At 43.4% G+C, this 16,866-nt stretch overlaps 1 protein-coding gene across 7 annotated transcripts in view; it reads right to left on the minus strand.

Annotated features, from left to right (window-relative positions):
• Nucleotides 1-8,555: 8,555 nt before the first annotated feature.
• LOC112221796 (pleckstrin homology domain-containing family G member 5) overlaps nucleotides 8,556-16,866 on the minus strand; it is a 67,957-nt gene continuing 59,646 nt past the window's right edge. For 5 of the 7 annotated variants that reach the window (XM_042303742.1, XM_042303741.1, XM_042303739.1 and 2 more), the window contains 9 exons: nucleotides 15,802-15,972; nucleotides 15,013-15,108; nucleotides 13,924-14,235; nucleotides 13,393-13,680; nucleotides 13,118-13,237; nucleotides 12,758-12,890; nucleotides 12,286-12,556; nucleotides 10,990-12,105; nucleotides 8,556-10,721 (listed from right to left, as the gene is read on the minus strand). In XM_042303742.1, the coding sequence (XP_042159676.1) occupies nucleotides 10,712-10,721; nucleotides 10,990-12,105; nucleotides 12,286-12,556; nucleotides 12,758-12,890; nucleotides 13,118-13,237; nucleotides 13,393-13,680; nucleotides 13,924-14,235; nucleotides 15,013-15,108; nucleotides 15,802-15,972 (2,517 nt within the window). In that variant the 3' untranslated portion in view covers nucleotides 8,556-10,711. Of the gene's footprint in view, nucleotides 10,722-10,985; nucleotides 12,106-12,285; nucleotides 12,557-12,757; nucleotides 12,891-13,117; nucleotides 13,238-13,392; nucleotides 13,681-13,923; nucleotides 14,236-15,012; nucleotides 15,109-15,801; nucleotides 15,973-16,866 lie in introns of those variants that run through there. The other 2 variants (XM_042303745.1, XM_042303740.1) reach the window with 1 other exon arrangement.

Raw genomic sequence — 16,866 nt, forward strand, 5'->3', positions numbered from 1 at the left:
TAACTATTTCAGTGCTGAAAGAAAACTGTGAGGGGTAAAAGCCTTTTGAAAGCATATGTTACGGTATAAGTATTTCCGACCAACTTCAACCATTGTGTTTAAGCACAATTACAAACTCTTTAACACTGATGGACACATTCCCATGAAACCTAACCCATGCATCTCAGTGGATTACTTTGTGTACAAATCTTTCCATTTTCCCGCAAGTTTATTATTTGTGACCAAGTGGGAGGTGAGAATTTACAAGTTATGAACTCGTAAATACCAGTTTGATGCATACACATGCTTTGAACTCGATAGGCTAATGGCCAACAAGCTGAGTAAAACATGAACTAAAAGTACAGCTATCATGCTTGTAAACAAATAACAGTGATGAAAAACCATATTAATAGATATATTTTTACATATTTTTTTGTTGTTGTTGCATTTAACTCCTGAAAATGCTATTATCAAGGTCATTTCCATAGTACAGGGTTCCCCAGCAGGCCAATTTTGGCCGGCAAGTGATTCTATTAAGTTTTCTGAAAAAATATATAAACTATTTCGTTATTTATTTATATTTTTTTTGGGGGGGACATAAAATACTGTAAAAACACCAGCAAATCAGCTCCAAGTGATTTTCATTTTGGAAATCTGTTCCATAGTATTCCTATCTATTTTAGAGAGATAAATGTGATCATAGGGGGCACAGGGGCAGGTGCTCTGTCAGATTTGTCCTGTTGTTTCTCTGTAATACTACTAGCCACCTAGCAATTTTATAAAATTGGCTTTAGCTAGCCCAGATAGGTTCTCAATTTCCCAACCTCATAACTAGCTACCAAGCGATTTCAGGCTATCGATCAAGTTAGAGTAGCTAGCTTGTCAAACTATCTAAACTGGCATGCCTGCTGACAAGGTTGGTAGACTTTAGAAAAGCAATTTAAAAAACAATTAAATGTACTGAATAAGACTCACATTCCTTTGAATGATTTTAGCAGAGATAAGGAGAAGCATACTTAGTTTCTTTAAAAAAAACATCAGTCAGGAGGATACAGACAGCTCAAGAAGTATGCTTAGATATGCAGAAAAGGATGCTTATTTTTCTTTTCTTTTTTTTACATAGAATTAAGCATAATTGTTATGACTCTAGATTGTAGAAAAAAGCTGTTTGGTGTTTGAAAAATACAAAATTCTCCAATTTCAGGACCGGCCCCTGAATATACTTGAGTATCAGAAGTACCACATTTTTCTGTATTTTTCCCACTTTTCTCCCCAATTTCATGATATCCAATTGCGATCTTGTCTCATCGGTGCCGTTCCCCAACGGCCTCAGCAGAAGTGAAGGTCAAGTCATGCGTCCTCCGAAACATGACCCACCACATCAAAAGTATGTGGACACCTGCTTGTCAAACATCTCATTCCAAAATTATGGGCATTAATATGGAGTTGGTCCCCCCTTTGCTGCTATAACAGCCTCCACTCTCCTGGGAAGACTTTCCATTAAATGTTGGAATATTGCTGCAGGGACTGTCTTTCTTTCAGCCACAAGAGCATTAGTGAAGTCGGGCACTGATGTTGCACGATTATGCCTGGCTTGCAGTCGGCATTCCAATTCATCCCAAAGGTGTTAGATGGGGTTGATGTCAGGGCTCTGTGCAGGCCAGTCAAGTTCTTCCACACCGATCTTTACACACCATTTCTGTATGGAACTCGCTTTGTGTACAGATGTATTGTCATGCTGAAACAGGAAGGGTCCTTTTCCAAACTGTTGCCACAAAGTTGGAAGCACAGAATCATGTAGAATGTCTGTAGCGTTGATATTTCTCTTCACTGGAACTAAGGGGCCTAGCCCAAACCATAAAAAACAGCCCCAGACTATTATTCCTCCTAATTTACAAATGAAGCATTTGTGTTTAGTTAGTTTGCCAGATCAGAGGTAGTAGGAATGGCCAGGGATGTTCTCTTGATAAGTGTTTGAATTGGACCATTTTCCTGTCCTTCTAAGCATTCAAAATGTTACGAGTACTTTTGGGTGTCAGGGAAAATGTATGGAGTAAAAAGTTTGTAGTTTTTTTAGGAATGTGGTGAAGTAAAAGTTGTCAAAAATAGAAATAGTAAAGTACAAATACCCCAAAAAACTACTTAAGTAGTACTACTTACGTATTTTTACGACACCATTGTGGTTACTTAACGCAAAAACGTTTGATCAGGGTGGATGTTTAACGCAAACATCTAGCAACCTTCGCAGGTTCAAATCTCATCAAGGACAATTTTAGCTAATTAGGAACTACTTACTACTTTTTAGCTACTTTACAACTATTTACCATGTTAGTTAACCCTTCCACTAACCCTAACCATTTTTAGCTAACCCTTCACCTAACCAAATTTGTAACATATAACAAGTTATGGAAATTCGTAAGATATAATACTCATTTAAATTTGTGATATATCACACGAAATGGGTGATGGGCATCCACAAATTATTACATACCATATCATATCATACTAAATGGAGTGTCTTGATTTACGTACAGAATAATACGAAATGCTTTGAGACCAGGTTGTTTACTTGGGTGTGTAACCATACCCCACAGCAAAAGGGCCCATCCTGCTTAGTCAGAGCCCCAGTGTAGTGGATGGCTAGTGTCAGTTAAGGTATTATCCTTTAACACAATGTCAGATTAATTGTGTCAATGCATTCTGAATATTAAATGTGTTTGATTTACCCCAGTAATCTCACTCTCCCTTTTTCTCCACTTGTAGCGAGCTACTCTTTAAATTAATTTCTATTTCATTAAGAAATATGCTTGTGATTTCAATTTCATATGTTTTACCATACAAAAAAATACAATATTGAGATGACAATAAGCTCCTTATAAACTGATACAATTATAGAGGGCAGTAGGCCCTAGTCCCTATTAATCTTGGAAAAAAATGGGAACCTTATGCTCTGCCATTTTAGAAAAACACCCTTTTTATGAGGGTCAAGAATGATGATCCACCGACATATGTCATGTCTTTGTGTTGTAAAGTACCAACACAGAAGCTGAGAACATATTTAATCACTTTGCCATTACTGAAATACACTGTGTGGAAGGTAAATCATGAGTAGCAATCATGTAATTACTTTGCTCACACTATGGAGCAATTTTGGAAAGTTCTTTCAACGTACATGTAATCACAGTATTGAGGACACACATCCTAATATATAGCAGGTAGAATTTGTCTGTACAGACTGTATCCATAAATAGGTTGACGTTAGGTTGAAATAGGTTGACGTTAGGTTGAAATAGGTTGACGTTAGGTTGAAATAGGTTGACGTTAGGTTGAAATAGGTTGACGTTAGGTTGAAATAGGTTGACGTTAGGTTGAAATAGGTTGACGTTCCCCATGGGGAAACAATGTAAAAGAAAAGACTTACATTGCGGTAAACAGCTCTATCTCCAAAAAACATTTTCTCAACAATATGCTCTCAGCCTAACTTCCTAAACTGTAACTTGGGGGATTCCATTTTACATCTACATTTGAGTCATTTAGCAGACGCCCTTATCCAGAGTGACTTACAGGACCAATTAGGGCTACGTGCCTTCCTCAAGGCAGAGGAAGGCACGTAGATTTTGAACCTAGTCGGCTCAGCGATTCAAACCAGCGCATCTTAATTGCTAGGCTACCGGCCGGGATGTATGACCAGAAAGATTCCACACCAGGAAATACACAGAGGGTGACCCATCACCTGTCGTTTAAAACTTCGGGGCCTTGAGGGGCCTCGTGGGGGCAGATATTAAGCTAGCTGTGGCCCTCCCAGTCTCCAATAACATGAAAGTCAATCAGTCTCTATCTAACTAATGGCAACGCGTGGCAGTGGCAGTGTATTGGTGCTGTGCTGACTCTGATAGAGGGCAGCTGTTCACTATGACTAGCATGGTGATTCACTCCATATGGCTGCCACTTGTCTGCGGTCCTTTTCACAGCACAGACCTTGTAAACACTTTATCTCCCCCCTCCACCCCTCCACCTAGCTCTTCTGAAGGAGATGATGTTGATTCATGGGAATCGATGGTGGCGGTATTATCAAGCGGACGACCCATAATTGAAGCCCCTGCTGCCTCTACATCCAGCCAACCGGCCAGCCCTGGGTCTGGGTTACACCATCCAGAGAAAACTGGCTGAGAGAGGGAGGGAGAGAGAGCTTAGAAAGGGGATTGTTTAGACAGACAATGGTGTCTACCTGATTTTAATCCCGGCTCCAAAAGAGCATAGGGATTGGCAGAGTTTAATAAATGAAAGTGCTCTCCATAATCGGGATTTGCACAAAGTGCCCCTTTGTGTTAATCTGACATTTTTTACAGGATGCTTTTTGACATCTGTCACAGGGAGGAGTGCTCACATGCCCCAGCTGCTTGGAACGAAACAGAACAACCAGGATGGTAATACTGTACATTTAAAAGGATCTCATCCTTATTCCAACATTGAAGAAAAACTAATCAAATTTAGGAAAGCGTAACAATGCCTTCTTTCAAACATTTAGTTCTATATTTAAGTAATTTCTCGACAAATTCATTTTGTACCAACAGTATCAAAGAATCCAACCTGATTAAAGTGCAGTTACATTAAACACTTTCTATGCAATGTCTTTCACCTTAGACTTGTGATTGTGAAGACGAGCACACCAGAGTACCGTGTCCAGAGAGCAGCCAAGCCACCATAGACTACTACAAGCAGTGTACCACAACCACAACATATGAAGATGGGTTTATTTAGCTGGGGTTGTTTAATTACTTTGTGGTTCAAAATGAAAGCTGCATTTCAATAATTAAAGTCCAGTGTATCAGCGCTAAAGCATAAAATGTTGGAAATAAAATCAAGGATTACAACATTAAATCCCACAGGGCCAGATGTGAGCACGGGAGGGGCCACTGCCCACTGACAAACCGGATTCTGGATCAGATTAAGACTAGGGACAAACCCAGAGGGGCCACGGTGCCTTTTCCAATGCGGATTAGGGGCATGTGTGGAATCAACATGCTGTAATCCACCGATTAGCTGATAATCACCTGTAAATACACCTTGGTCTGCGCACACTACAGACAGGACAGGACCAGCCTTTCCTGGAAGTAAGTGTGTGTGTGTGTGTGTGTGTGTGTGTGTGTGTGTGTGTGTGTGTGTGTGTGTGTGTGTGTGTGTGTGTGTGTGTGTGTGTGTGTGTGTGTGTGTGTGTGTGTGTGTGTGTGTGTGTGTGTGTGTGTGTGTGTGTGTGTGTGTGTGTGTGTGTGTGTGTGTGTGTGTGTGTGTGTGTGTGTGTGTGCGCGTGCATGTGTGTTTCCACATTTCCTGCCATACCGCTGGAAGGTCTGCCACATGCATGGACCGTGAACCACTATTCAAAGCTGAGAAGTTCTGAGGAAAAGGAGAGGCCAGTCAACCAGATGTATATAGCATTACCTCATCAGGAGTTCAGTCGTGTTCAGCAGGAGTTGCCTTTGTAAAGACTGGCCAGTATAAAAGAAGAACATCTTGGTTATTAAATAAGGGCTAGATTCAATCTGTAGTGAGGAAGATCTGTGTTATAGCGCAATTTGACTGTTGAGGTCATTTCCAATTGAGCTGACAATGCAGTCTCCGCAAATACAGGAACATAGACTTAAATTTTCAAATGCACTATAGCAGGTATCTTCCGCTCTACAGATTTAATCTCATTTAACTGAATCTAGGCCTGGTCCCAGATCAGTGCTTTTCACTACTCCATTGTTATTGTCAAGCATTCCTTAAGGAGTTGGCAAGAGAGCAACAGAAACAGACTGGCACCCAGGCTAACGCAACACCACAGATCCAACGCTTTCTTCAACCTGTCACACCAGCCGTAGAAAACGACAACATCAGTTATACATTGAAAACATATTCGGAGGCTTTGAGATGATCTTACGCGTAATATGCTTAACTGGATCTGTATCGAGAGGTCAAAGTGTGGGTGAATGATGCAAACACAATATACTGAACAAAGATATAAACGCAACATGTAAAGTGTTGGTCCCATGTTTCATGAGCTGAAATAAAAGATCCCAGACATTTTCCATAAGCACAACAAGCTTATTTCTCTCAAATGTTGTGCACAAATTTGTTTACATCCCTGCTAGTGAGGATTTCTACTTTGCCAAGATAATCCATCCATCTGATAGGTGTGGCATATCAAGAAGCTGATTAAACAGCATGATCATTACCTTGTGCCGGGGACAATAAAAGGCCACTCTAAAATGTGCAGTTTTGTCACACAAGACAATGCCACAGATGTCTCAAGTTTTGAGGGAGCGTGCAATTGGCATGCTGACTGCAGGAATGTCCACCAGATCTGTTGCCAGAGAATTTTAGGATTGTTTCTCTACCATAAGAGGGTTTGGCAGTACGTTCAACCGACTTCTCAACTGCAGACCAGGTGTAACCACACCAGCCCAGGACCTCCACATCCTGCTTCTTCACCTGCAGTATTATCCTAGACCATTCACCCGGACAGCTGATGAAACTGAGGAGTATTTCTTTCTGTAATAAAGCCCTTGTGGGGAAAACCTCATTCTGATGGCTGGGCCTGGCTCCCCAGTGGGTGGGTCTATGCCCTCCCAGGCCCACCCATCACTGAGGCCCTGCCCAGTCATGTGAAATCCATAGATTAGGGCCTAATTAATATATTTCAATTGACTGATTTCCTTCTATGAATTGTAACTCAGTAAAATCTTTGAAATTGTTGCGTTTATATTTTTGTTCAGTGCCTTCAGAAAGTATTCATACCCCTGGACTTATTCCACAATTTGTTGTTACAGCCTGAATTCAAAATTGATTACATTAATTTTTTTACTCATCTACACACAATACCCAATAAGGACAAAGTGAAAACATGTTTTTCAAAATTTTTGCAAATGTATTGAAAATGAAATCCAGAAATATTTAATTTACATAAGTATTCACACCCATGAGTCAATACATGTCAGAATCACGTTTGGCAGAGATTACAGCTGAGTCTCTTTCTGGGTAAGTCTCGAAGAGCTTTGCACACCTGGATTGTACAATATTTGCCTATTATTATTTTCAAAATTCTTCAAGCTTTGTCAAATTGGTTGTTGATCGTTGCTAGACAACCATTTTCAAGTCTGGCCATAGATTTTTCAAGCAGATTTAAGTCAAAACTGTAACTCAGCCACTCAGGAACATTAATTGTCTTGTTGGTAAGAAACTCCAGTGTAGATTTGGCCTTGTGTTTTAGGTTATTGTCCTACTGAAAGGTGAATTGATCTCCCAGTGTCTTGTGAAAAGCAGACTGAACCAGGTTTTCCTCTAGGATTTTGCCTGTGCTTAACTCCATTCTGTTTATTTTTTATCCTGAAAAATCTGAAAAACTCCCCAGTCCTTAATGATTAAGCATGATTACAAGCATACTCATAACATGATGCATCCACCACTATGCTTGAAAATATGGAGAGTGGTACTCAGTAATGCGATGTATTGCATTTTCCCCAAACATAACAATTTGTATTCAGGACAAAAGGTGAATTACTTTGGCAAATTTTTAGCAGTATTGCTTTAGTGCCCTGTTGTCCCCCCCCCCAAAAAAAATCTATCAATAGGTGCCATTCTTTGCGAGGCATTGGAAAACCTCCTTGGTCTTTGTGGTTCAATCTGTGTTTGAAATTCACTGCTCAACAGGGACCTTAAAGATAATTGTATGTATGGGGTACATAGTTGAGGTTGTCATTCAAAAATCATGTTAAATATCCAATCAACTTATTTGACTTGTAAAGTGCATTCTTACTCCTGAACTTATTTAGGCTTGACATAAAGGGTATGAGTACTTGATTCAAGACTTAAGATTTAAGATAACTTCAAGATTTAATTAGTAAAAAATTCTAAAAAGATAATTCCACTTGGACATTATGTGGTATTGTGTGTAGGCCAGTGCCCAAAAATCTCAATTTTTAAATTCAGGCTGTAACACAACATCTGTAAAAAGTGAAGGGGTGCGAATACTTTCCGAAGGCACTCCATAACGTAGCACCACACAGATTCTTAATGCCATCTGCTGGCAGTTTATAATAAATACATGTGAAGTTACTTGCTAGTCCAGGTGCACGAGGCTGTGATTTGACTCCATTTCAGACATTTGAGACACAGCCCACCCATTACTGTTCATTAACAACATAAAAGTCAGACTCCTATTTTGTGGTTAAAAATGCACATTTGTTAAGTGATATAATAATATTTTTGTGAGTGCTTATAATTTGTCCTTTTTTACATACACATGTGAATTGGAAATGTGTCTTTTGCATATCCCACTCTCCCGGAGACACCTTCAGAGATTCGGGTCACGGCCCGGGTCTGCCATTATCAACGGCGACCCTGGACCAACTAGGGTCAAGTGCCTTGCTCAAAAGGCACAGAGATTGTTCACCTTGTCAGCTCAGGATTCAAACGACTGACCTTTTGCTTACTTGCCCAACCTCTCTAACCGCTAGGCTACTTTTACCACCCTGTAAAAAAAAAGGTCATATCCATGGTGAACTTCACTACACACAATGTACTATAAAGCAAAATGTTTGATGCTTTTTATTTTTATTTGGTAAGACACTTAAGAGACATTCCTGAAAGGGAGATCAAATAGTTTTGGTTCATAAGCAGATTCATCATGCCTGATACAAAAAAACATTAAGTGTACACAAACACAAAATGTACAAGTCATGAAATCAAACAATATAAACAATATTTTATATATAAAACATGGCAAGCTTAATAAATATTACAAATAAACAAAAACTGGTGAAGTAAACAAATGTTAAACTATTTGGTTTGGGCAATATTTGACAAGGAGGAGGGGTTGAGAGAACGCATATTAAATCAATCAATAAAACACAAGCTGAATGTCAGTTTGACCATGTCAATGTACTATGGTGGTCAATGCTCCCGCCAAATCACTGTTCCCGTTAGTGTGGACAGAAAGACATTCAAAGAAAACGGATTCACAAATCATATGCAACCCCAAAACCGTTGTTCAGTCTCTTCAAGTTACTGTATTGCTTTAATGTGTTACATTAAAGGAACACAAAATATGCAATGTCTCCTAAGGTGTTCCAAGCTCATTGTTACATGGAATAGTATTTTTTTTGTGTGTGTACAGACTGCTCTTTTACATATCACCACATTCTACCGTGCATTTGTTCCATGTAGGTTGCAGGTTGTAAGTGCATGCTGAAATCTTTCTACATTTAGTGTAGTTACGTTTCCCAAAACAACTCCATTCCACCTAATAACCAAGGGTTAATCTTTCTGCTCCTAAACACTGAAGACCAGGAAGCCATTTCATTATCTTAGTCTTTGTAGTTAAATCATACCACCACTATTGACTGACAAATTGCACCAGCATAGTAGAAAATGTAAAAAATAAAAAATAAAAGATTTAAAAAAAAAAAAAAGGCCAGAATTTACTCGGTCTATTCTAATGCTTAGATGCGGCAATTTTGAAAATAAATTGTCGGCTCTGTACGTTTGAAAATACACAGTAGTGGCTGTTACTTGTTGCTGGAACACAGTATTTTGTTATGTGTACTTTTAGTTTGACATCTACTTGGTACTTAGGTCTTAACATCATTGGGTATGTCACTCAAAGAGGATGAACACCATGACAGAAATCATGTTGATTCAATCAGGAGTTTAGGACAATGTATCATTCACATACAGACACACCCACAACACACACCCAGACAGACACACACTCACAACTCATTCTAAGTGTGCATTGTGAATGTAAAGTCATCCCCTTAGTGATTAGTCTATTGAACAAAAGATACAATTGTGCAACATTTAATTGTTTTCATCAAAGCAAACCAGGAGTAGAACATATACCAGGCCATCCTAGTTGCTGCAAATCACCAAACACATTTTAGAGAGCAATTTTTTTCAGACATTGTGCCCTTTTCTTTTCTTGTAGTTACTTAAAGGTGCGTTCTCCAACTTTTGCATAATTTCAGCCAGTAGTTTTGAAAGTGGTGCTCATGAGCCAAAAGCGCTCCACATTTTTTGAGTACTACGTCATCCAATTGTCTACTGTGTCATCCATCTCGTGATATATTACACATTTTGCAATTTATATATCATTCGAATGTTGCAATTCGTGTGATATGACATGAAACCAATTTGTGCAATATGTTATGAATTTGGATCCCGGAGTGCATCTTTAAGAGTTAAAGAGTGTTTGGGCCACCCAAGCCTTTCCTAGATCTTCTCTGATCTACTCCGGTCCACTGCAGAGAGAAGCAGGCAGATCTATGCCTGGACGACCCCTCTTTCAGTCTCTTTTTAGAGGGTAGTCCGATAGGGTGTTACCCTACACCAGTAACTGTCCAGTCCACTGTCCCCCCAAAGGTCCCAGCCTCAACTCCCCTCGACGCTCTGTCCGTCCGTTACAAAGTGCAAGCAGTTAAATGTCTCTCTGCCTTTTCCCTCCCATCCCACACAATAAACTGAAACCAAATGCAACATCAAAGAATATTCTTATTGTCCGATTGCAAAAACCGTGCAGCAGACACTGTCCAACAGGCAATGGAAAGGGAGAAGGCAGCTTGAGAGAGTGCATTTGTGTCACAAGGAATTCAGTCCCCTCTATGCAGACTCCATAGAGTGTGGTTCCTCTTTGTGGTCAGGTTGCCACTAGTTGGTTGGTTGCCACTAGTTGATTGGTTGTCTAGCAGAGTGGTTACACCTCCCTAGAAACAGAACACACACACAACAGAGATTGATTACCACAAGGAATTTGATATTGTATAGAGTAAAAGGCAGTATCCTGAAGATCATTTCTTTATTAGAACTTTGGCTGAAAGAGTTCCTCTGTGGTTTCTACTTTGGTAGTGATTGTAAATAACCATAGCTTGCATAGTGTCAACTTGACAGAATTTAATAGAACACATGGAAGCCCAAAGAGCACATCCAGGTGTATAGACATGATACCCATGTATAAAGTGAGCTGTGACTTACGATGCAGTGAGAGTAGAGTTGAGCACTAGGGTGGTGCGTATCCTATAGAGCTGGGCTAGGGTCAGCTTCTTGTGCTGATGGGTCTTCCTTCTTTTGGGCGATGACTGCTTCTCTGGGCAACCGGCTGAGAACGACTCACTGCACTTCCCCCCGTGTCCTCCAGAGGGCGCCCCCACCGTCTCCCCATCTGAGCTGCTGCCGTCAGCCTGGCTATTGCTGCCTTCACAGGCCTCAGCTGCAGCCAGAGCCCTCTGGACCTGCCGGGCCTCCGCCTTCCTCAGGGTGTCACAGAGCTTACCAGAAGGCATGCTCATACTCAGGAAGTCCTCATACTCAGGCTCTGAGTCTTGGTCAGTCTTAAACAGCCCAGTAAGGTCTTGGGCTGATAGGCTCTTACTGTGGACCAGGCATTCCGCCCTCTCGCTCCTGTGTTCTGATTGGTCCTGGGCTGTAAGGCTGCGGGTTTGTATCCGGGAGACAGGGGCGTTGTCACGGAAACGCTGCAGAAGGTTGTCCTCTGAAATTGACTTGATGTTCAGGCTCTGGAGGCTGCGGAGGCGGGCAGTAACCGGGGGGCGTCGCCGAGGCTTCAAAGACTGAACCACTGACAGCTGGGAACCAACAGAGGTTGAATCCTCCTCCTCTTCCTTCTCCACTTCCTCATCCATCAGTTTCATTACCACCTTTTCGCTCTCCATTTCCACCTCCACCCCCACCTCGTGTCCCTCTATCCCTCCCTCCTCTTCAGTCTCCTCTCCCTTGCTCTGGCCTGGTCGTGTCTGCAGGTCCAGCTCTCTCAGTAGGGACTCTGGGGAGAGGGTACCGTAGGCACTGTCCATGGACAGAGAGCGACACTGAGGCTCCAGCTCAACCTCCCCTCCCTCCATAACACCCTCCTGCTCTGGCTCAGGGTCCCGGTCGGCGAGGTTGTCCTGGGGGCTGGCAGGGTTGCAGTGCAGGGGCTCAGGCCCAGTAGGTGGGGTAACTGTGCCCGAGTCTAGGCTCTTCTCTAAGGGTCCTCCTGAGTCTGTGCTTGTGGCAGAGGGGTTTTGGTGCTCCCCTGAATCCTCTCCTATGTCCATGACTGACAGGGTCTCTGTGGAGCAATCCGAATGACTGGAAGAGAAAGAGACCAAAATGTTAGACTGATGAGAATGGTTCTAGTAACATAAAACACGAACAATAAATGATAATGTTTACATGAAATAATCTTTGCAACAGATCCGATCAACATCTACAGTGTCCTTATAGAAGAATGAAGCTCTACGATGTCTAAGTCGTTGTTTGAGTTTGTACCTTGGTCCCTGCTGATCTTTGTTCCTCATGCAGGGGGAGCTGGAAGTGGAGTTGCTGCTCTTGTTTTCCTCCTCCTCTTCCTCTCCGCATAGACGGCGCTGTAGGGTGACCTGCTGCCTGAGAACCTCCTCAGTCCGCATTCTCTGGAGCTGGTTCTGGACGTTGCAGATGGCGTCAACCCAGCTTCGCCCCTGGGTGGCGCTGTTGGCCTGGAAAGTGTAGGCCGCCACCGCGCTCTTGAACTCATTGAGGTAGATGAGAATGAAGGAGCCTATAGTAAGAGAGAACAGCTAATCAAAACACGTTTCTCAAGGATTTGCTTGAGCCTGTCTGCAGTGGCAGGTGGGAAGGAATCGCTTTCAGGACTTTTCTAGTGGTTCCACTGTGCCAGACATGCTTAATTAAGCACAGATGAAGTATGTGAAAGAAAACAAATACCCCGGTTTAAATGTAGCTGCATGCTGGTACTCACCAGGGTCCTTGAGTTCCTTGCAGACAACATTGTGGATGAGGAGGGGCTGTCTGATCACCTTGACCTTCTCTAACCTCTTCACTGGTTTGGTGATGAGCAGCAGGTCTGTGAACAGGAAGCAGTACACCTCCATCTGTGGGAAGGATGGGGAATTGCTTCCAGGTCAATTTCAGGTCACTTGTCATCATTCTAGTACAATAAACTAGGCTAAATCAAATAATTAAATATTATGAAAGCAATTTGCTCCCCAATCACCCTGGTCATTGACATATTCTATCACAATGACCGTGGGTAGTTCTCAGCCTGCGACAGTTATAATGAGGTAAAAGCAGTTACAAAGTAGCCCAGCCAGACACTTACCCTGCTGTCTTTGCCCTCCTTCATGCGCAGTGCCGCCTCCAAATGGAGCTGTCTGGTCTCCTCTGGTGATGTGCCTCTCATAGGAGCCATCAGGTCGAAGCGGTTAAACTCACGCAGGATCTAAGGAGAGAGACAAGAAGAAGGAGGAGTTACACACCAAGCAAAAACACAATTTCAATCCGGACTAAAAATCTAATTCAATAGAGATTCTCGTCTAGCAGTAGACTTGCACCGGAATACCCAGCAAGCAAGCCCTGAGTGTGGTGAGTGCCCACCTTCTCCAACTCCTCGCTGCTCCCCTCCACTGCTTCGTAGGAGTCGATGCGCCCAGAGATGGCGGCTAGCTTCTGCTGCTCCTCCCGCTGGCGCATCTGAGAGTCCACGCTGTTGATGAAGCCCTCCACCCACGCCACCATGCCGCTAACGGCGTCGCGGGACGATGAGTCGTCTGTCTTCTTGAGAACAGCCTTCAGCAGTAGGGGATACTTGGTGAGTCTCTGGTGGGGCTTGGCCAGCATGTCAGCCAGCTTCAGCCGGTTACACTGCTTATGGGTCTCAGCCCACTGCGCAAGGGAGAGAGAGACCAGGAGTTAGAGGTTAAAGAAAATGTGGCTAGGAACTTAAATGAACAACACTGAAAAGTGGTATGTAGAACGTAATAGTGGTATCTGATATTGGTTGACTGTGCTGTATTTGTGAGATGAGTAAATGGTATTTGGTGGGCAGTTGTTTAACTTGACACCATCAGTGTGAACACACACAGAGAGACAGAGAGACAGAGGGGGGACAGGCGGACTGCAACTCACCGTGACGTAGATCCTGAAGAGCTCGTTGTCCCTGAGCAGTGACCTCATGTACTCCATACTGGCCTCCTCCTCCATACAGTAGCGGATGTAGGGCTTAAACCTGGAGCCAATTGTCCTGAAGCCGTGGTGGAGGTCTGTCGGGTTGAGGAGGGTTCTGGCCTGCCGGGCCATCTCCAGGGCAGGCAGCATCACCTGGTTCCACAGGGCCGTGTGCAGACGCACAATGTCCTGGATGTTACTGAAGAGTCGCGCAGGCTCCACCTCCGTCAGCAGACCACTCTCCTGCAGGTTCAACAGCCCACACAGGAACAACTGGAGGAAGAGAGGACATGGGAGAACAGGTTGCAATATGGGACATCTGATAGGAAAGTACTGCACTAGAGATAGACAACCTACCCTGAGTGTACAATACAGTAGGAACACCTTCCTAATATTGAGTTGCAACCCATTTTGCCCTGAGAACAGCCTCAATTTGTCATGGGGCATGGAGGACAAGGTGTCGAAAACGTTCCACAGGGATGTTGGCCCATGTTGACTCCAATGCTTCCCACAGTTGTGTTAAGTTGGCTGGATGTCCTTTGGGTGGTGGACCATTCTAGATACACACGGGAAACTGTTGAGCCCGAAAACACAGCAACGTTGCAGCCCGACACACTCAAACCGGTGCGCCTGGCACCTACTACCATACCCTGTTCAAAAGGCACTTAAACTCTTTGGTCTTGCCCATTCACCATCTGAATGGCACAGATACACAACTCATGTCTCTGGGCTTTAAAAAAAATCCTTCTTTAACCCAGTCTCCTCCCCTTCATCTACACTGGCTGAAGTGAGATCAATACGAGATCCTCGCTTTCACCTGGATTCCCCTGGTCAGTCGGTCATGGAAAGAGCACGTTTTGTACACTCGCTGCATACGTGCCACTAACGGCACTCAGAGAGCACACCTAACCAAACTAAAACTCCTAGCACGATTCATTGAAGTAGTTCCTTTGGACTTGACATCAAGGGTTATGTTGTTCTTCCAAAAATGATCTAGGAGGTACACGTGTGTAAGGGAGAGAAGCAATTACTTTGTAAAAGGGCACTTACGTCAGTGATGACTCGTAGTTTCTTGATGTAGGTGGCCTCAGTGTGCAGGAGCTCCCAGATCGCCTCCTGCTGATGGAACTGGCGTCTGGTCAACGTCTGGAAGCACACAGAACCAAAAACACACTCATGAGGTAATGGACAAATACACATCCATGTGAACAGACGACACACTCCCTTATCCATGAGTTACACATAAGAACACAATACACCCCCCCACGTTCATGAGTTAACAGCCTTACACAGGTCTGAACATATAAAAGTACACACACACACACACACACACACACACACACACACACACACACACACACACACACACACACACACACACACACACACACACACACACACACACATAGGGTAAAAGCCATAAGCCATGTCTAAGAACATACGGCACGAGACAGACTCATGAGGTAACAGCTTTACTGCTACATGTCTGGTCACAAACAAATGACACCATCAGGACCGAGCTCAGTCAAACACCGATTGAGTTGGGAGTGTGACTGAAATCCCGATCCCCAATCACACAGCATCTTATCACACACAGACATCGGTCTATCTTGCCTGAGCCCATCCTCTAAGGGTGTGAGTTCTGCCCGGGAAAGAGAGACGGACGCGATTGATCTGGTAACGCCCTAACCAACAGTGCAATTTTTAAGTAAAAAAAATAGGTATTAGATATTTGTATTAAGCATTTGTGGTTATGTGTCAGTGAATGAGTGTGTGTTTCAGTGAGTTTGTTTTGGTGCGTGCTTGTATTCGTGTGTGTGTGTGTTCATGTTACCGTACCTCATGGTTGTCGAGTAGCTGTGTCCAGCTGTCCTCCAGGGTGAGGCTGGTCTCCTCCTCCTCCTCCTCCCAGGAGTCGTGATGGAAGGAGAGCTGAGGAGGAACCTTGGGAAGGCCAAACAGAGTGTACGACTGCAGCTTATTCTGGAGCTGCTCCATGCGGTCCACCTCCTAATAGAATGGGCAAAAACCCATATGTGTCATTAACCACAGCTCCTGGGCAAATGAAGTATTCCTGCTTCATTCGAACGTAATTCACATGCACAGCACCTTTAGAGGAAATCACAAAGGTCAGTATTAAATCAAAGGTTAAATTAAATAAAAAATCAATAAGAAAACTGTAAGACAGATTGACCTCCTGCATAAGCATAACCCTCAGAGTCCACTGAATTCTTCCATCTTAACAGCTACCCAGACTATTGTCCTGCCAGGGCAGCCTTATGTGTACGTATGAAAATGAGCTCAGTGCATTGAGATCACTTGGACAATAGAGGAGCTGGGTAAGGGGGCGGGAGATGCTAACTGTGCTTTGGGGACCTGTCCCCTGAAGGGGATACAGGATTTGGTTGTTTGACCCTGGTTCACCCTTGCTTTGTGGAGAGGGGGCAGGTCTCCGCAGTCCCCCACCCAGCCCTGCCACTGACAGGGTTAAAGATGATGGCCATTGGCCAGGGTGAATAGAGATGACCTGGGAGCTGACAGGTGAGTGACAGACACGGTCTCCCTCTGACATCTGCTACTGTGCAGGATATGACCTCAGGGGAGCGCGGACAATGTACGCGTGTGTGTGTGTGTGTGTGTGTGTGTGTGTGCTTTGTTAGCCTTAACAGATAAAAGTGAAGGATTATTGCCATTTCGTATTTTTGCATCTTATTTTTTTCCCCATTCTTGTGTGTGGAATGTTATTATCGCAGTAGGGTCTTGAATAGACATTCCTCAAAACATGACAATCCTTTGTTCTTACCAGTCACTTCCACCACAGCTACTTAATGTATTTGTTTAGTGGAAGGTTGCTGTGTGAGCCTATTCAGAGGCTTTGGAGAGGAGGGATGTGATCTCACTGGG

Source organism: Oncorhynchus tshawytscha, linkage group LG22 (assembly GCF_018296145.1).
Source record: "Oncorhynchus tshawytscha isolate Ot180627B linkage group LG22, Otsh_v2.0, whole genome shotgun sequence".
NCBI lineage: Eukaryota > Metazoa > Chordata > Actinopteri > Salmoniformes > Salmonidae > Oncorhynchus > Oncorhynchus tshawytscha.